Source organism: Meriones unguiculatus, chromosome 18 (assembly GCF_030254825.1).
Source record: "Meriones unguiculatus strain TT.TT164.6M chromosome 18, Bangor_MerUng_6.1, whole genome shotgun sequence".
In the NCBI taxonomy this organism is placed as follows: domain Eukaryota; kingdom Metazoa; phylum Chordata; class Mammalia; order Rodentia; family Muridae; genus Meriones; species Meriones unguiculatus.
In genome coordinates, this window is record NC_083365.1 from 11,673,129 (window position 1) to 11,693,136 (window position 20,008).

General features: G+C 46.5%; 1 protein-coding gene across 1 annotated transcript; it reads left to right on the forward strand.

Annotated features, from left to right (window-relative positions):
* The first annotated feature begins 1,339 nt into the window (after nucleotides 1–1,339).
* On the forward strand, nucleotides 1,340–11,676 carry Ddrgk1 (DDRGK domain containing 1). Its single transcript, XM_021653633.2, has 9 exons — nucleotides 1,340–1,510; nucleotides 2,456–2,659; nucleotides 3,970–4,082; nucleotides 4,313–4,414; nucleotides 7,099–7,221; nucleotides 7,558–7,596; nucleotides 10,508–10,564; nucleotides 11,015–11,063; nucleotides 11,390–11,676. Exons 1-9 carry the CDS (start codon nucleotides 1,420–1,422, stop codon nucleotides 11,554–11,556), a joined length of 945 nt encoding a protein of 314 aa, XP_021509308.1. The 5' UTR covers nucleotides 1,340–1,419; the 3' UTR covers nucleotides 11,557–11,676.
* The last annotated feature ends 8,332 nt before the right edge of the window (nucleotides 11,677–20,008 follow it).

Here is a 20,008-nt window from a genome sequence, read left to right on the forward strand (position 1 = left end):
TGTGCCATCACTGCCCAGCTTTGTTTTTCAGACTTACAAAAAAAAAAAAAAAAAGGAAATTATTATGAAGTCTTAGTACCTACAAACCAACTAATTATCAACAGCCATTTTTATTACATGCATCCTGCCATTTTTGCTTTTTTTTTTTAATTTAGAATTAAAATGTTGGTTGGAGGGATGGTTCAGTGGTTAAGAGTGCTTACTGCTCTTTCAGAGGTCGAGGGTTGGCTCCTCTCCTAGTACCTGGACCTCATATATACTACACTCACATACACACAAAATAATGTGTTGAAAAAAATTACAGGGGTCAGGCAGGTCTGTGGTGGCACATGCCTTTAATTATAACCAAGGCAGAAGCGGGCAGGTCCCTCTAAGTTCGTGGCCAGCCTTGTCCACATATTGAGTTCTAGGCCAGGCAGGGCTAGAGTGTATGAGACCATCCCAAAGAACCAAGATAAAACAATCCCCACCCACCCACCCACACACACACAAACAAAAGATGGAGCATCTGGGCGTTAGGGTGCAAACCTTTGCTCGCAGCTAATCCAGGCACGTGGGAGGCAGATGAAATAAGATCGATTTAAAACCATCCTCTTCTACACAGCAAGTTGGAGGCCAACCTAGGCCATTAGAGACCCTGACTCAGCACAAAACCACTAAAGTAGGAAGTAGGGGCCTGGGCTGAGATAAGGCTGAGATGAGCCTTAGCCTGCTTGAGAACATGAGTTTAAAGTTCCAATTACAGAGAACTAGGTGCTGGAGATACAGTTTACACCTGACTGCACGAGGAAAGATATTCAAATTTTACAGAAAATAACGCAATAGAAGCTCAGGCTGCAGGATTAGGAAGATGCTAATACACACGTTGCCATTTTTCAGCGTTCCAGATCAAACTAAGGGCCTTGGCCGGGAGTGCACTACTACCGAAGTACAACCTCAGCTAATTCCCTCTTACTCAGCCCCGCTCTTTTCTTTCATTTTCCTTAAGATTTATTGTCTGTGCATGGGCGTCTTGCGGGCCCGTGTGTCAGTGTACAGCGTGCGCGCCTGGTGCTGACGAGGTCTGAAGAGGTCGCTGGGTCCCTGGAATTGAAGTCACAGAAGGCTGTGAGCAACCATGAGTGGGCTGCGAACCAAACCCGGACCCTCCGGAAGAGCAGACAGCGCTCTTAACTGCAGAGCCTCCATGTCGCTATACAGTCAAAGACGACCTTGAAACGCTGGTCTCTGGGTCGCTACTGGTCTCTGGTCGCGCTGGGGCGACCGGCTAGCGCGGCATCCCGGATTCAGGATTCAGGGTTAACCGGGGCCCTGGGCGGGGCGGAGCTCAACGTGCGTCCTGGGCAGGGCGTACGGCAGTGGGCGTGGCCTGGCGGAAGCGGCGGGCGCGCCGGCTGCGCCGTCAGGCTGTCTGTTGTCATGGTAGGGCCCTGGGTGTACCTGGCGGCGGCGGTTTTGCTCATCGGCCTTATCCTCTTCCTGACTCACAGGCGGGGTCGGGCGGCAGCAGGTAGGAGGTGCCGCCGTCCTACGGCCGAAGGAGTCCGTTTCTCAGGGTTCCTGGGCTTTGGTAGGCGGTCGCGTCACAACTCGTGCGCATGCACTGACGTGCCCTACCGTGCTGACGAGAAGCTTCTGCGCTGGCCGGGGACAGCTTTGCGCACGCGCGTGTGGACGCGTACGGGACTAGTGCGGAGTCCAGGGCTGGGGATGCAACTTGGAAATCTAGCCTGCCTTTCTGCTCTGCACTAATAGGAGAAGGCTGCAGACTTTCTAATCCTACCCCGAGCCTTCTGCTTACCAGGACTTGGAGTGTCAGGCAGCCTTGAGAAACTGCAGGCATCTCCCTCCCGTCAGAGGGTACCCATGCTGCTTTGCTTCCCTTCCATCAGAATTAGAAGGCCATGCCATTGGCCTGGCACAGATAATCTGTCATTCCCCCCTACTAATACTTCATGTATTCATAAGAGTGTCCGTGTATCTTTCTGATGCCTGAATCCATAAGCTACATCAGAGCACCTCTGTCTCGAGGGTGGAAAAGAGAGACGCTGAGGTAAAGCATAGCCAACAAATCTTGCAGAGAAGGGAGATTCAGCCCCTGACCGTGAAATGTACTCTCTACTTGGAGTACTCTAAAATAAGTAAATGCAATCTTGCATTGGGCATCCAGTGAGATCTGTGAGCCTCATGGTGAGAGTGTCCTAACAGGTCGCCTGTAAAGGGGGCTGAGTTGAAAGGAGATAAAGGAGTTAAAGCAAGTAGGAAATGAGGAATGAGCGTCAGACCGAGGTGTGAATAATAAAGGCCTTGACAGACCGAAATTGGAACTTTGTGCTGTGGGCAGCAGGAGTTTGGAGAAGGTTGAGCAGGGGAGGATGAGACTCCCAAGATGCTGTTCCTCCACTATCAGGAGGACGGGCTGCTTGACAGCGTTACCGTTCCTCCCTCCCTGAAGCTGGTGGAGAACCACTGCACAATGAAGAGCGGGCAGGAGCAGGCCAGGTAACCCGGTCTTCGCCTCAGGAGTCTGAGGAGCAGAGAACTGGAGGCAGGCCCCGGCGTCGGAGGGACTTGGGCAGCCGTCTACAGGCCCAGCGTCGAGCCCAGAGAGTGGCCTGGGCAGAAGTGGATGAGGACGAGGATGAAGCTGTTATTCCCGGTGAGAGGGCCCTGCCTGCGGGGAGGGCCAGGATGGCAGGGGTTAATGAGTCCTCCAGACTAGATAGGTGCAATGAGCGTGAAGCCACAGTGTAGGAAGGACATTTAGTGGTGGGGCTGGCATCTTGGGCCTTGACTTTGGTCTGCAAAGTCAGTATTTCTGACGTTAATCCCTACCCCACTGGGCAAGCCCCTTCTTCATCTTGGTTCAGTGGGACTAGCTGTAACCACAGAATAAGTGCTTAGAAATAGAGACATTGCTGTTGACATGTACCTCCACATGCCAAATGATGGGAGTCTTGTAAAGTCCTTACGATTGTGGGAAAGAATGTCGCTTCTCTAGTCCTTGAAACCTGGCTTGAAGAAGAGATAGTTAAACCTTATTCAGAATTTAGGGGAAATTAGGACTTTTGACTTGAGCCTTTAGCCCCTTTGGCTTAAAAAGAGACCTTTAGTGTGTGTGTGTGTGTGTGTGTGTGTGTGTGTGTGTACGTGTACTTATAGTTCCTATACTCAGAAGAAGGAGGAAGGAGCATGGCCAGTTTTAGGCCAGCCTGGCTTATATAGCTGTTTCCAAAGCAGCACACAGCAACAACAAAGAGGCCCCTCTTCAACATTCTTCCTGTCTCAGATTTGAGTCATATACTCTGAGGCTCATGCATCAGTAGATCATTAATTTTCAGCTATCTCTGAGGCAGCCCTGAGGTTGGAGTTATTTTTTCAGTCTGGCTTTGTTAAGACAAAGGAAGAGCCAGGCAGTGGCACACATCTTTATCCCAGCACTCCGGAGACAGATGCAGGTGGATGTCTGTGAGTTTGAGGCCAGCTTGATCTACAGAGGGAGTTCCAGGACAGCTAGGGCTATACACAGAGAAACCCAGTTGGGGGAGAAAAAAGATAAAGAGAGATTCCTGGTTGATGGAGCCCAGGACACTCATCAGTTCCTGATTAGAACATACAGGATGTTGGCTTTATGGCAGGAATAAATTTACCCACAAGGCCATCCTTCCCTGGAGTTTTGGCAGAGAGAGAGAGAAATTGGGGATTTCTGTAGGTGTAGACACCTGCAATCCTCAAACCTCCAGGGGTTGGCATCTTACAGCTGTGCAGTATTTGTCCCCTGGCCTCCCAACCCCCAGGTACACATGCGTGTGCTCTCACACTCACAGTTGTATGTGCATGCACATTTAGATACTTCTGGAAGGCAGAGGTAGGTAGAAACCACCCCATCCCCACCCCTTGAGGAAGGTGACTGGGTGGGGTAAGACTTCTCTGTCTAGGCTTAAATTCTCTTTCTTTGACCATACCTAGCCCAAGAGGAAGAAGCTGTCGAGAAACCAGCAGAAGCTCACCCAACAGGGAAAATTGGAGCCAAAAAACTGCGGAAGTTAGAGGAAAAACAGGCTCGAAAAGCCCAGCGTGAGGCAAGCAAGAGGATGGGCACACCTTCAGAGGGTGGGAAAGGACCCAATAGTTAGTTACCATGACAGATCGCCCTTGGGTTCCTTTTATGCTGGGCTGGTATTTGCTGTCTACCTGGCTTTGTCTCTCGCAATCTTAGCCTATGTCCTGGCCCAGGTGTTGCCTTCTTTGGCCTCCATAGGGGTTAGGCAAACTAGCCAGAGGATGTACCTATAGAAACCTCTCTCTCCAGGCAGAGGAGGCTGAACGTGAGGAGCGGAAACGCCTAGAGTCCCAACGTGAGGCCGAATGGAAGAAGGAAGAGGAGCGGCTTCGCCTGAAGGAAGAACAGAAGGTGAGATTGACTCCAAGCACTGTTGTCTGGCCCGTTATTACCTAGCCTTCCACCCAGATAGCTCCCAGACGCCTCCATCCTACAAGATAGGCCATGGTACTAGAAGTGGTGGTGGCTCCTGTCTGTCATCCCAGCACTTGAGAAACTGAGGCAGGTAAGCAGCCTGGACTAACTAGCTAACTCCCGTCTCCAAAACAGGAGATGGGCCATGGACCTGGCACAAGGGCCTGCCCTGGTTTATTCCTTCCCCTGGCCTCAGAACATCACCTGCCGACGCAAGCAGCATGGCTTTGAACTGAGGATTTCTTTTTTTTTTTTAATTTTATATGTATGGAGGTTAAAAAAAAAAAAAAGCTGGTTGTGATAATACATGCCTTTAATCCCAGCACTTTGGAGTCAGAGACAGGCAGATCTGTAGAGAGGTTTCTCTGTGTGTGTGCCTGATGGCAATGGAGGCCCAAAGAGGGCATCAGAACTGCAATTACAAATGGCTGTGAACTACCATGTGGGTTCGGGGATTGGAACCCAGGTCTTCTGGAAAAGTGACCAATATTCTTAACTGCTGAACTCCCTGCTGCCCAGAGCTGAAGATTCTTGTGAGCATCAGCTATGAAAAATAGCTGATGTTGAACATGGTCAGAGCATCTGGAGCCAAAAAATTACCAAGGAGGAAAGGAGACAGAGAAGTAAGGCAGTTATATGTTTCAGGGACCTTGAGGTTATCAACAGTCTTAAGAGATGGTGAATCCATTTAGGGCCTGACATAGGCCCAGTGCTGGGAGAGCTGCAATCACCACAGAAAGGTGGTTAATGAATCCCTGTTTGCCAGGTGATTCTAGAACCCGGTTTCTAACAGATGGGGAAGTGAAAACATGTAGGGTGCATAAAACAAGAGGGCCTCTGGTTGGCCTTGTTCCCAAGCTTTGTATATCTAGAGAATGCCTGGCCGTGGACACCATAGGAGTGGCAGTGGGAGGCATGAGCAGAGAAAGTTCTTCACTTTGGGTAGTGATCCCACCTCATTTACCTTCCGTGTCCTGGCTCTCTCTCTGTTCCAAGTTCCTCAGCAGCCTCCTCACTATAAGATGCTGGTACACCTCTCACAATAATTAAATTAAGTGTCACACTTTATTCAGACTCCTTCCTTCTTTCCTTCCTTCCTTCCATTTTTTGAGACAGCGGGTTGGCCTTGAACTTGCTGTGTAGCCAATGATGCCCTTTCATCCTGGTTCTACTTCCCAACTTCTGAGAGTAGAGGCATGCACCACTATGCCTAATGTAGTAGGGAATTGAACTTAGGGCTTCGTGCTTGCTGGGCAAACACCCTACTAACTGAGCTACATACATAGGTCCTCTGAAGCCAGAAGAGGGCATCAGATCCCCTAGAATTGTAGTTATAGACTGTTAAGAGTGACCATGTGGGTCCTGGGAATTGAACCCAGGTCCTCTGGAATTGCGTCAAGCATTCTTTACCACTGAGCCATCTCTCCAGCCCAAGTATTTCTTTTTAGTGGGGTCATACCTGACTTACTGTGTTTCATGTATTTGTCACGTCTTCTTAGGCCTCTATGGGATTGATTGTCAGGTTTTTCTTGTTGATCATCTTACCATCTTTGAAGGGTATGGGGAAAGCAGTTTGTAGTTGTAACTTGGCTTGGATTGGCTGATTTTATTTTTATTTTATTTTATCTGTCTTTTATATTAAAAAATGAAGTCCATTATTGGGGTGCTGACAACCAAACTGGGTCCTCTGAAAGAACAGCCAGTGCTCTTAACAGCTGAGCCATCTTTCCAGCCTTGATTTTTTATTGTGTTTTTGTTTCGTTTTGTTTGAGATAGGGTTTCTCTGTGTAGCCCTGGTTGTCCTAGAACTCACTTTGTAGACCAGGATGCCTGACTCTGCCTCTTGGGTGCTGGAATAAAAGGTGTGTTCCACCTTTATTTATTTATTTATTTTTTAATTAATGAATTTTGTTTTTTTGAGACAAAGAGTCTTACTATGTAAAAATTTTGGGTTTTTTTGAGACAGAGTCTTTGTAGCACAGGCTGGCCTCAAACTTGTATTCTGCTTACCTCTGAATTTGAAATCCTGGAATGACTGGTGTTTGTTTATCTTGTGGTTAGACTGGGGTTAGGTTTTTTTTGTTTTGTTTTGTTTTATTTTGGTTTTGGTTTTTTGGTTTTCTCAGTACTGAATATTGAACATTGAATCTGTATTCCAGGGAAGTACTCCACTATCGAGGTATTACTGTATGCTTTTCCTATTTTTTTCCCCTGTCTTCTCATACTTGTTTGGAAATAAATCACTGTTCTGCCACACTTAGGAGAGATGGCCTGGAGAGATGGGTCACGTGATTCAGAAGCCAGACCAGAGTGGGCTGGCTCTGTGCATGGGTGGCAGGAAGCAGAGCCTGCGGTTTGTCGTGTTTGGACATGACTGGGGAGAAGCTGTGGCAAAGTTTTCAAGAATTTTTTTCCTAAGTTAACCTGAGCAAGGGCGCAGGGGAAGGGTCTGAGCATCATCTCCTGAGTGATGACAGGCTGGTGAGGAGGGCCTCCACCTGTTGTTTAGCCTGAAGAAGTGCTGTCTCTGGACTCTCTGTGCTTGCATTCTGCAGAGACAAGAACAGATGTGAGTGGGCAGCTGCCCCAAATACCTGCCCCTTCTGTCTCTGTGTCCACAGGAAGAGGAAGAGAGAAAGGCTCGGGAGGAGCAGGCCCAGCGGGAGCACGAGGAGTACCTGAAACTGAAGGAGGCCTTCGTGGTAGAAGAGGAAGGTGTTAGCGAAACCATGACTGAGGAGCAGGTGGGCCCATCACTCCTGGGAAACCTTTGCCACGAGGGTAGTGTTTGTTGGATCTGAGGCCACCCATGCCACCTTAGACACTTGTGGCCGTGTACCAAGAAGCATGTCGGGTGCCAGTAGATGTAGGCCCTTGTGACTGTAGTCTTGGTCTCAGCAGAGAACATTGTCCTGTCATCCCTTAGTTTGGGAGCCTCTGCCCCTCACGAGAGCAGATGATGGGGTGGGAACATAAGACAGGCAGCATGTGGGTAAGCAGGGGGTATAGATATTAGAGCCAGGCACAGAGCCCTGTGCCTCCAGCCAGGGCCAGTGCTCACTGGTTTCTCTGCCCTTTAGTCTCACAGCTTCCTGACGGAATTCATCAATTACATTAAGGTAAGAGACTCAGAGAACTCTGGAATCTTCTGCCACGTAAGAATACATATGTGTCTATGTGTGTTTTGTATATGTTCTCACAAACAAGGAGAGGTGTCTCATTCAGTCTTGGACTGGAATGGGCATGGAGTTTAGAAAGGTTGCTTACTGGTTCTTGGCCAGGAAAGTCCCTTTCCTTCATATCCAGAAGGTGGAGAAGGACAGAGGTCTGTGTGGGAGGCTCAAGCCTCTGATGGCTTCCTAATACTTGGTTTGACAGTTCCTCTGCTCTTCAGACCCCACGCTCACTGAGTCATCATGTTTTGAAGTCAGTTCACATGTGTTTTTTGTCAGTTCTGTCACACTGAGGTTCTACTGAATTGGAACAAATGTCCTGTGCTCTGTGCTCCTGACTGGGAACTTGGGCCTTCTAGAAGACATAGGATGGTGTTTCCATTGTAACCCTGAGCAGGCAGCAGTGTCTCTCCGTCCATAGCCACTTCACAGGCTGCCCTGATGCTGCTCTGGGTTGCATAAGCACGTCCTGATCCGCTTTGCTGCTAAGCAACTTCTCTCCCACAAAGGATGCGAGAAGGGGAGAGGTTTTCAAGTGCAGCTCAGAGGTGCAGAGGCAGCTGAGGGAAGGAGTGCAGAGGGAGCGGGGGCGATGGTGGGGGTGGTATCAGGGGCTGCCAAGAAGCTGGGGCTTGCATAATCCTCCCCCACCTCTCCTAAAAGAAAGCAGGGCTTAGACATCTCCCAGCAGCAGTGAGGGGCCCAGACTCCCTAAGAGGAAGAAGCCATAGCCTCTTCCAGAAGGTCCTTTTCTCTTAGGTTGTGAGTGCTTCCCTTTGATGAAGCCTGCACTCTACCCTGGCACACTGCCCTGGGCAGAATTTTTCACATTGTCCTGCTCTTGCTGAGAACTCGCTGTCCTTACCTAAACAGCGGGAAGCAGCCTGGGCCTAAAGTACTTCCTTCATGAGGACCCCCAGGTGGATTTAGAAGTCAGCCTCCGTGTTGCCCTCTTTTCTGCGGGGGCGAGAAGAAAGTTCTCAGGTAGGTCTGGCTCTTGCTTTTGATGGCTCCCTGGAGTTTCCATTTTTGATGTTCTCCAAACTCTTGGAACTTAGGAATTTGCCGAGCTTGTACAGGCTCTCTTGGTGCTACCATCTTGGAGGAAGGAAGAGAACTTCTGAAATTTACTCCATCCACCTTCCTCACTCCAAGAGATCTGACCCTTTAGATAGAATTTCAGAACTGGAGAAAGGTTTCTGCACACAGCTCACCTCATGTGACCAGTGAGGATGTCTGTTCCACTTTGTACCATGGCTCTGTACATGTTTGCTCAGATCCGCTTTTGACCCCAGCAGTACCTCAGGCCAGATCCTCAGGAACCAGCAGCACAGGAGCTGACTCTGGTCCTGCTCCAAGAGGGACCACTGAGAGCCTAGTGCCTGTTCTGTTGTATAGGTAGAGGCTGTTGGCCAGATCACCTTGTGCTCGCCCGTTCCTTGGTCCAGCTGCCTCTTGATTGCATCCTCCCAACCCTCCCACGCCTGCCCCACACCCCTGCCTGCACGTACGGTTTGGCATTCCAACAAGTCACATGCCATATGTAGCTGAGGAGGTGTCACCATGTCATTACTCCCCCAGTTCATTTGCTGTGGGAGATTCACGGAGATGCAAAGGACCGCCTTCTCTCAAGTCATTATGCTATATGTGGCAAAGGTGGGGGTAGATGCATGCGTGGACCCAGCTGTGAGTTCCTTGACTGAGCTGCTGGGAACTAAAGTCGCTACTGAGGGTGTGAGAGCAGCACGTGAAACACAGCTCAGGACTGCATGCAGAGAGCACTTTCCCTGCTGTTAGTTTGGTCAGTTTGTGTGTGCTGCTGTACCCAGGCCTGTCACCTCTTCTTTCCTTTCCTGTGTACATCTGTTTCAACAGATAGGCTTTTAGCTCGGGGGTAGGAACTGTCTCTTGTTTACTATTCCTTCAAACCTTTCCTTTTTTCCCCCATAAATGTGTGTGAATATATTTGCCTGCATGAACATACATGCACCACATACATGCTTGTGTTCCTGTAGATCTGAAGAAGGTGTCACATTCCCTGGAACTGGAGTTATGGGTGGTTCTGAGTCACCATGTGGGTGCCAGGAATCATACCTGGCTCCTCTGTAAGAGTGCAAGCGCTCTAAACCACTGGGCCATCTCTGCAGCCCCATCCTGCACCTTCTTAATTCCTTGTCCAGCAGGTCCTCAGCAAACACAAGTCTATATGAGAAGTTTTGTTTTGCTGTTTTTTTGAGATGGAGTCTGGTAGCTCAGAGAAACCTTAAACTCAGTACATAGCCAAAGATGGTCTTGAACTCCTTACCTTCCTGCCTCTGTGTGCCAAATACTGGAATCACAGTTATGTACCACAACACCTGGCCTAAATAACCATTTTTTTATTTTTGAAAACTTAAAACAAAAAGACCAACTTTGGGGTTGGCAAGATGGCTCAGTAAGTACAGGTACTTGCTGTCAAACCTTAAGATTTGAGTTCAATCCCTGGGATTCACATAGTGATTGGGAAGAACCAACTTCTGAGAGTCGTCCTTTCACCTCTGCCTGTGTGTTGTTGCACACACACACACATTTGAAAATGATATTTAAAGAAATGGTGTGTGTGCCCGAATGTAGAAGGTGGAAAGTGGCTTTGGGTGTTATTTCCTGTTTGTAAAACATAACTGGATTTGGGCTGCTCTGGTCACAAGGCAGGCAAAAGTATGACATCTGAATTTCCTTTTTCTTTCCCTTTGTAGAAATGCAGGATTCCTGGAGTGCCAAGTCATCTCTACCTTGCTTTTAAATACAGGGCATCTTACTGACATAGAGCTGACCAAGTGGTCTCAGACTCTCTCCCTCTTCTTCCTTTTATCTGTAGCAGAGCAAGGTTGTGCTTTTGGAAGACCTGGCTTTCCAGATGGGCCTGAGGACTCAGGTAAGCCCCTGGAAAGTGGGTTAGAATATGGAATATAACTATAGTGCATAAGTGCCCAGTGGAAAGTAGGCAGCTGGCCTGAAGATGGTAAGCTGTCCCCGGTCAAGAGTGAGTAGGGTATAGGAATTCTTGGCATTCTGGGAATCCTGCATTTCTCCAGAGACATAAAGAACAGGAAAGAAAAAGGAAATTCAGATGCCATACGTTAGCCTGCCTGGTGACCAGAGCAGCCCAAATCTAGTTATGTTTTGCAACCAGACATCTTTATTATTCCTTTCTGAGCTGGAAGAGAGCTTCCATCAAGGCTTAGCAGATTGTAGGATCCCTTTACTCAAGAGTCCCTCCCAGGAGAAGCACAGACACAGCAGGAGACAGCATGATAAGAGGAGGGGCAATGGGTCTCTGGTCATGGACCTACAAAGCAAGCACTGAGACTCATTTTCCTCACAGGATACCATAAACCGCATCCAGGACCTGCTGGCGGAGGGGACTCTAACAGGTGAGAGACAGAGGACCTAGCCCATGGGAGTGAGTGACCACAGAAGGCTGCAGGGACCTGGTGTCTCCAGGTTGGGAGGGACATGCAGTGAGGGGCACTGAGGAATTGGACTTTGTCACAAGGAAGACATAGAAGCCTCAGCCTAGCGGTGGAGTGAGGAATACAAAGAAAGGATTGCTAAGACTCACCTACATGGGATTTGATGTACCCAGGAAGGGCCAGGCTGACAGGAGAGCTAAGAGACTGTAAATCAGTTGTGAAGGAATTGATGGGCCTTTTCAGGTTAGGTGGAAGTTCTCAATCTTACAATGTGCATGTCCCCACAGGTGTGATTGATGACAGGGGCAAGTTCATCTACATAACCCCAGAGGAACTGGCTGCCGTGGCCAATTTCATCCGACAGCGGGGCCGGGTGTCCATCACTGAGCTTGCCCAGGCCAGCAACTCCCTCATCTCCTGGGGCCAGGACCCCCCTGTCCAGGCTTCAGTCTGACTCCAGCCCTTCTCTCTTGAATGTATCATGTGGCCTACGTACATCTTCATTCTTCCCTGCCATCTTGGGGCAGGGATGGAATATAACCAGAAAGTTGTGGATTAAAGGCCTGTGAGCATTGCTGAGCTTCTTGTGGCTTGGTGTAGAAGGCCTGGGGTCTCAGGTAAGCAGATAAAATCTAGACCTCTGGGGCTGGAGAGATGGCTCAGTGGTTAAGAGCACTGTCTGCTCTTCCAAAGGACCCGGGTTCAATTCCCAGCACCCACATGGCAGATTACAACTGTCTGTAACACAAATTCCAAAGGATCTTACACCTTCACACTAACGCACATAAAATGAAAGTTAAATAAATTATAAAAAAAAAAAATCTAGACCTCAGGGTATATTGTAAAGGTGGCAGGAGTCCCATCCATGTTTTCATAAGAAACATATTACACATTATTGTATTTGTTTGTGCCCTCCAAGCCCAGCTCCCTAGCTGAGTTTCTTCTCTTGAGCAGAGGAAACTGCCTAAGGGGAGTCTCAGGCCATATCTCCTCCTGGTAAAGAAAATCTCACCACCTTATCTACAGACCCAAGTAGAGCCAAGATCCCTGGAGAGAAGAGTTAGTGAGAGCTGCCAAAGATAGAGACCTGGAGACAGGTCTCGCTGTGTTGCCTCTGAAAGGGTCTCTGGGAGAGAGACTGGCCAGCTGCTTGGGAGGCAGGGACAGGAAGGAGGCCCGTTTGGGCTGGATGTAATTGTTCTGACAGCACATCACATGAACTCAGCTCTGAATCCTCCAAAAAAAAAAAAAGTTCTAAGTGGTGTGGGTGATTCCACCCACTGGAGGATATGAGGAACATATGCTCAGACGTGGGTGTGGAATGGACGATGTTTGTCTCTTGTAGGGTCATTTGCTTGGGTTCCTGTGGGCAGTGCATGAGGTGTGCATCATACTGCGCTGAGGATGAGGCGCATCTCTATTTAAAGTGTGTGAGGTTTTTGCCTGTGTGGATTTGTTTGCACCATGTGCATACCTGCAGAGTCCAGAAGAGGGCATCACATTCCCTGATACTGGAGTTACAGAGGATCGTGAGCTACCATGCGGTTGCTGAGTACTCTGCAAGAGCAGCAGGTACCCCTAACCTGAGCCATCTCTACATCTCCCTATTCCCGTGTTTCGTGTGTGTGTGTGTGTGTGTGTGTGTGTCTATGTGTATATGTGTAGATAAGATCTCATTAGCTGGCTTGGAGCTCACTCTATAGACCAAGCTGGCCTTGAACTCAGATAGCTTCTTGATTCTGTTTCCCAAGTGCTAGAATTGAAAGCATGCACCACCATGTGCAATCTCCTTTGTTTGTTTTTGAGACAGAAGTACTTCTAGTCAGTGAATAAAGAGCTGCATCCATTGTTGGTAAGGTCATCGATGGCCTAGTCTTTGCAGAGGCAGAAGTGCAGATGACCACGTAAGAGCTGGTAGGAGAGGCATAGTTAACAGTAGAGTCAGCTTCTCAGTGGTTACCGTTCTTAGTTATACATTAGATCAACCTGTGGGGTTCTCAGTATTTCCTGCTAGACTATAGCTAAGGCCAGTTAAGGCAGAATCTTGATACCGTCAGAGTACATCTGCAGGAGATTGCCAAGGGCAGCAAGGCTGAAAGCCCAGGAAGACCTGGACTATACAGTGGAGGCTAGGGAGATGGTTCAGCAGGTAAAAGCACTATCCATGCAAGCCTGTTGACCCAGGTTCAATCCCTGACATCACATACAAAGCCAGACTTGTTTCCATGCATCTGTAACCCCAGGGCTTCTGTGGTGATATGGTAACAGAGCTCAGAAACTGTAGGCTACGGAATATGCCTCATAGCAGCAGAAACATGAGACCCTGCCTCAAAGCAGAAATGGAGAACTATTCCAGAGGGTTGGCCTCTGACTGCCACACAGGCTCCCCGGCCATATTCACATACATGCACACAAATAACAAAATCAAATTTCCCCTAAGAGGCTTCTCAGACCAAGACAGTATCTTCAGGACCCCATTCCCACCCAATTCACGTCCCTCAGCATCGGTCTCTAGGTGGCAGGATACAACTCTGGCACTCTGGGCCATCCTCAGACTCATGCCCCAAGGCCTGAAGTAAGATGAAAGCACATTCTCTTATGTCTTCTAAAATTAATGGGGCGTGGGGAGGCAGACTCATGTAGCCCAAGCTGCTCTCAAATTCAGGGTGCTCTGAAGTCAGCCTCCCAAGGGCTGAGATTATAGGCATGGACTGCCTGCCACTCTCCTGCTCCCAGCCTTTAAGGATTTATGATGTCCCAAGGGCTTGATGTAGAAGAAAAGGTCTGTTATCTGTGTGTGTTTATGTGTTTTATCTGCATGTTTTTCTGTGTACCACATACATGTAGTGCCCATGGAAATCAGAAAAGAGCATTAAATCCTGTAGAGCTGCAGTTATAGTTATGAGCCGCCATTTGGATACTAAGAATAAAACCTAGGCTGTAAGGAAGAGCAGCCACTGAGCCATCTCTCCAGCCACCCCCCTCAAGACATATAATCTTTTGTGCATTATGTGTTCATTATTTAGTACTTAACTGTTAATGTAGTAAATTTATTAAGTGAACAGTTCACTTAATGGGAAGTAGCTAACATTTTGCTAAATATATACAAATTGCTTTCACAACTAACCAGTTAAAGCTTGAAAGATCAGCTGGGCTGGTGGCACACACCTTTAGTCCCACACTCAGGAGGCAGAGGCAGGTGGATCTCTCAGTTTGAGGACAGAGTGGTCTCCATAGTGTGAGTTCCAGGATAGCCAGGATAAGCAACTTACTAATTTTTAAACATTAACTGTTTAATATTTCTAAGTATTTAATTAAAAGGTCTCAGAGCTAACTGGGTGCAGTGGCTCATAATAATCCCACCACTCAGGGAGGCAGAAGCAGGTGGATCTCAGAGTTTGAGGCCATCCTGATCTACAAAGTGAGTTCAGGACAGCCAAGGTTACACAGACAAACTCTGTCTCAAAAAAAAAAACAAAAACAAAAAATAAAAAATAAATTCATAGAGTCTCATGTTTGGTCTCTAGCACCACACAGACAAAAGGTTAATATATAAATATTTTGAGCACTTGTTTCTGTTTCTAGATAGGGTCTCATGTAACTCAAGTAAATCTTGTAAGAAGCTGAAGCAAACATTTCACAGTATATTTCTTACTGTGTTCTGGTGCAAGGTGCTTTTTGTCTGTTGTATTTCATTGCCGCCAGTGACCAACTTTTCACCTCAGTGGTGGTATGATTTTATAAACTACCAACGAATCAAATTTTTTACTATCTTAAACAGCATCGTAATTAAAATCCACCCTAGGTTGGCCTTGAACTCTCAGTGTTCCTGCCTTCCAAACATGGGGATTTCATTGTCACTCTAATACCTGGATCAGTGAACAGAACCTACAGATGTGGAAATGTAATTCAGTATTAGAGTACTTGAATGTGAGGCCCTGCATTTTATCCCCAACACCTAAAAATAGAAAGAAATAAAAGGTGTCCTAAAGAGCCTTATTTCTTTCATATTGACTATAGGGCCAAGAATTAATATCTAGGTGTAATGTATTGTACATAACTGGTGTGGGGGGGATGGTGTGGTTGTGTGTGTGTGTTTGATTGGTTTGTGTTCATTTTGGTGATGGATATCAAACTTGATGCCTTCTGTATACTAAACAGATACTCTATCAATATGATCAAATGTATGGCCTCATCCTCCTGAGTGTTGGGATTGAAGGTTTGAGCCACTACATTGTTAATGTTGTGTGTGTGTGTGTGTGTGTCTGTAGGGGTGGAAGTTATTTAAGGAGGCTAGCCATGTTCACTGGAACTGGAATTTCAGGCAGTTGTGAGCTGCCAGATATAGGTGCTGGGAACAGAACTCAGGGCATCTTCAAGAATAGCAGTGCTTCTACTAACCACTGAGCCATTTTTCCAGCCCTATTTGTTTAAAGCTTTAGTGTGTGTGTGTGTATCATGTGGTTTGTTGCAGGTAACTATGAAGAGTGTCAGATTATAGGAGCTAGAGTTATAAGCCACCAAATGTAAGTGCTAGGAACTAAACCTAGGTCCTCCAGAAGAGCGGGAAATGTTTTTAACCAATGAGCCATTTCTTCGGCCCCATTTGTTGGGGAACATGCCTTTAATCCTGCACTCAGGAAGCAGAGGCTTGTGGATCACTGAGTTCAAGGCCAGACTGGTCTACAAAGTGAGTTCCAGGACAGCTAGGGCTACACAGAAACCCTGTCTTGGAAAACAACAAAAACAAAACAAAACAAAGACAGGGTTTTTTAAGGCCTATGCTGATTCTGAACTTGCTGGGATTATAAGCACATGTCTAGTTGATGTGGTGCTAGGGATTGAACCCAAAAACCTTGTGTATGCAGGCAAGCACTCTACTGAGGTACATCCTCAGCCCTTTTTGTTTGTTTTCATTGTCTGTTTAGTCCAGGCTTCCCTGGAACTCACTATAAAGATCATACTGGCTGTCTTAGTCACTTTTAAATTGCTATGTGAGGGAACACCGTGACCAAAACACCTTGTATAAAAGAAAGTATTTAATTGGGGGCTTGCTTAAGTTTCAGAGGGTTGATCTATTAATATCATGGTGGGGAGCATGGCAGCAGGCAGGAAGGCACTGGAGCAATAGTTAAGCGCTCTATATCCTTATTGGCAGTCAGCAGACAGTGAGACAGACAGACCCTGGGCCTAGTGTGACACACACCTTCAACAAGGTCACGTCTACCCCAACAATCATAGTGACACACCCCTTCCAGCAAGGCCATACCTAACCCTTCCCTGATGTCAGCTGGAGACTAAGCATGCAAAAACATATGAGCCTGTGGGAGCCAATTTCATTCAAAACTTACTGGCCATGAACTTCTGATCCTTCTGCCTGTGCCTCTCAAGTGCCTTGCTGCCTTGATGTCCTGTTATTTTGATATTGCCTCATATCAAAATAGACTGGAATAGCAGATACAAATTCAAAAGTGAGATATTATTGAGCATATTATCCTCAGGAAATTGTCTCTGCAACTCAGCTACTTCCCTACTGAGTGACAACTCAAGAGACGTGAGCATAGCGAAGTGAAAGACAAAGGCAGATAATAAAAGTTTCATTAGGTCACCACCAAGCCTGTCTATAGTAATTATGTAAAACAAGTTTATAAAGAAAACTGTGAACTGGATTAATTTATTCTTGCTATTACAAAAATGAGAGCGGTTTAAGACTGCGTGTTTCCATGAAATTGGTTGTGTCTCTGTGTAACCCCAGCACAAAGGAGCTACAAGGTGAGTAACTCATGGCTCTCCTTGGCTGCGTAGTAGGCTCTAGCCAGCCCAGGGAACTGGGGACTTTTCCTTCAAAACAAGAAAGAAACACCTCTTCTGCTTCACAGATAGTTGCCAGGACAAAGAGCTTACTTGAGGGTAGTGATTGGTATTTCTCTTTACTTTGTATCTTGGAAGGAAGCTTACAATAATCAAGTACAGGTGGCTTCTTAGTATTATAATAAAATACATTAATTATTTTATTGTTTTATTATCTATTTAGAGGCAAAGTCTCACTGTGTAGCCTTGGCAGGCCCAGAATTCTCTATGTAGACCAGATGAGATCAAAGGTGGGAGCCACCACTCCCAAAACAAAATCAATGTTGAATGTAGAGACTTTGAGGATGATAAAACTATAAACTATCTACTTTACATGAGGTGTACAATTAGTTAAAATGATAAGAATACAGTTAAGAATATAGTTTTACATTTTTCTTTACCTTTTGGTTTTCATGGATTCTGTGTGGGTACATGTAATCAGCTTATAAAACATAAAAGACCTCATCATACGTGAATCATAATCATTTTATGTTGGTCTGTGTCATTCTAAGGACCTTTACAGGTAATTTCCATAAGAATTTGGTCCAGTTTCAAAGGTTTTTCCTCATTAAGTAAACACTGCTGTAAAAAAAAAAAAGTGGCAGAAGCAGAAGCAGGCAGATATCTGAGTTCAAGGCCAGCCTGGTCTACAGATGGATTTTCAGGACAGCCAAGGCTATACAGAGAAACCCTGTCTCAAACAAAACAAAAACTTTGAATACAGGGGCTGGGCAGGTGACTCAGTTGGTGAAGTACCAGTGGGTGCTGACGTAATGACAGGTTGTAGACCGACAGCATCTGTAACCATGGTGTGTGTGGCATGCACACGGCAGACCCCTGCACCTCACTGGCCAGCAAATCTAGCCAAATCCAGGAGCTACAGCGTTAGTGAAAGACCTTGTTTTAAAAATCAAGGTGGAAAGAGTCAAGGAAGGGCCACGTGTGCATGTGCACAAAACCGCCCCCCACAAGCTCTAGTACAATCATCCAAACTAATGTGAATTGAAGTTCCTCAGCCAACACAGTTTGGTGTTTAGAGGCATAGCCCTCCACAGAAGAAGCGCCTCGTTCCTCTGAAAACTGAACATTCTCTACCTCCCGTGACCATTGGGGTTGTGTGACTTTATTCACCAGTCAACAGAGATCATCCTTTTGAATCTGCTTGACACTGCTGCTGTAACCTCCTACCAGAGCCTAGTGCTGAGGAACAACACAGGTTTATTTGTTATGTGTGCAGTTACCTCAATACCGGTTCTCTTGTATCACAGGCTGGCCTTGAACTCCATATATAGCTGAGGATGACATTGAACTTCTGATTGTCTTGCTTAACTGTGAAGTACTGGGATGACAGGTCCAACTGCTGAGTTTTATTCTGTGATAGAGCTCAAACCCAGAATTTCATGCAAGCACGGAGTGATAGCCACAGCCCAGTGTAGCTTTACTATGTTTGGAGGCTTAGAACTCCAATAGAAGTTTTGCAGTATCTGGATTCTTTTCAGGAAATAGTCTTCCGATTGTCACCTACATATGCAAAACCAATTATGTCATTCTCTAACCATTTTTTTCTATAGTCAAATTAGCTTTTCCTTCTGTTTTTATCCTTTTTGTTTATTTATTTATTTAGGCAGATTTCTCTGTGTAGCCCTGGCTGTCCTAGAAATAGACCTGTCCACCAGGCTGCCCTCAAACTCAGAGAACTGCCTGCCTCTGACACTGGAGTGCACCACTGCACCAAACTTAAAGTATTGTTTTTTCTTTTACTAAAAAAAAAAAAAAATCTTTAGCTACTATTTCTCTGTGTAGTCCTAACTGATGTGGAGCTCACTATGTATTCCAAACTAGCCTAGAAGCAGTCTTTTTGCCTCTCCTACCTGAGTGCCCAGTGCTAGGATTCCAGATATGTGATAACTTTTGTGTCTGTGTGTGTTTTCATGTTGCCTGCATGTATGCTTGCGCATGTATTCCTGGTGCCTTTGGAGGCCAGAAGAGGGTGCTGGGTCTGAGACTGAAGTTCCAGATGGTTGTGAGCTGTCAAGTAGGTGCAGGGACTTGAACCTCCAGAGGAATGGGTCCTCTGGAAGATCAGCTGGCTGATTCTCTTAACTACTGAGCCATCTCTCCAGCCCCTCACTAATGTACTTTTTAGATGGACTCTTACTGTGTTGTCCAGACTGATCTCCAGTTTGTGGGTTTAAGCTTTAAGTCTTTCCACCTCAAGCCCCTGAGTAGCTGGGACTATAGGCATGTATATTATATGTATACATATAGCTGTGAGTGACTTCTTTTTCTTTTGAAGCAGGATTTTACTTTGTAGCCCAGGCTGGCCTCAAACTCTCAGCAGTCTTCCTGTATCAGCCACCTGAGTGCTAGGATTGCCTAATCCTGCTTGGCAGTTAGTATTGCTCAGATGACACAAAGCCAGGGGCAGAGACTGTAAAGAGAGTAAGACAGGTGTAACAGAATGGGACAACAGGAAAATGAAGTGAGCAGGGTCAAATGTCTTTGTGCAGACTCTGTCAAAAATTAAATTTGTGCTGGTTGTGCTGGCTAAGATGTGGAGACACAATTTATTTGACGATGATCATTTAATTTGGTGGGGCCCTAAAGTCTGTTCACAGAATAACAGGAATGTATTATGACTTTCCTAACTTGAAAGGACATCTTCTGTTTCTAAAAAGTTAACAAATGATGCTACATAGACATAGAGTAGCGGTGTTTGAGTTCTGAGGATAAAGAGAAACTGGGCAGATGAGGTGGTTCAGCAGATAAAAGTGCTAGGGGCACAACCCGAGTTTGATTCCCCAAAGCCGTGATGAAAGGAGAACACTGACTTCTGAGAGTTGTTACCTGACTTCTATACACCTGCCATGCACACTCACTCTTTCTCAAAAACTCAATAATAATTTTAAAAGGATAAGACACACTCTTAAAAGCATGAGCAAAACACATGCTTTAAGCAGATAAGCCCAGCTCTGCCACCATTTCCAGTAAGAAGAAAAGGGGATAAGGATGGAAGATGGGAAGAATTCTGTGAACACATTCAGAATCTATGACAG

Bases quoted from the DNA above. Each gene is read 5' to 3' on its own strand.
- Ddrgk1 (XM_021653633.2), top strand. From the start codon at position 1,420: ATGGTAGGGCCCTGGGTGTACCTGGCGGCGGCGGTTTTGCTCATCGGC. The intron at 2,660-3,969 runs GTGAGAGGGCCC...GACCATACCTAG, and splicing joins GGATGAAGCTGTTATTCCCG to CCCAAGAGGAAGAAGCTGTC. The intron at 4,415-7,098 runs GTGAGATTGACT...CTGTGTCCACAG, and splicing joins GCCTGAAGGAAGAACAGAAG to GAAGAGGAAGAGAGAAAGGC.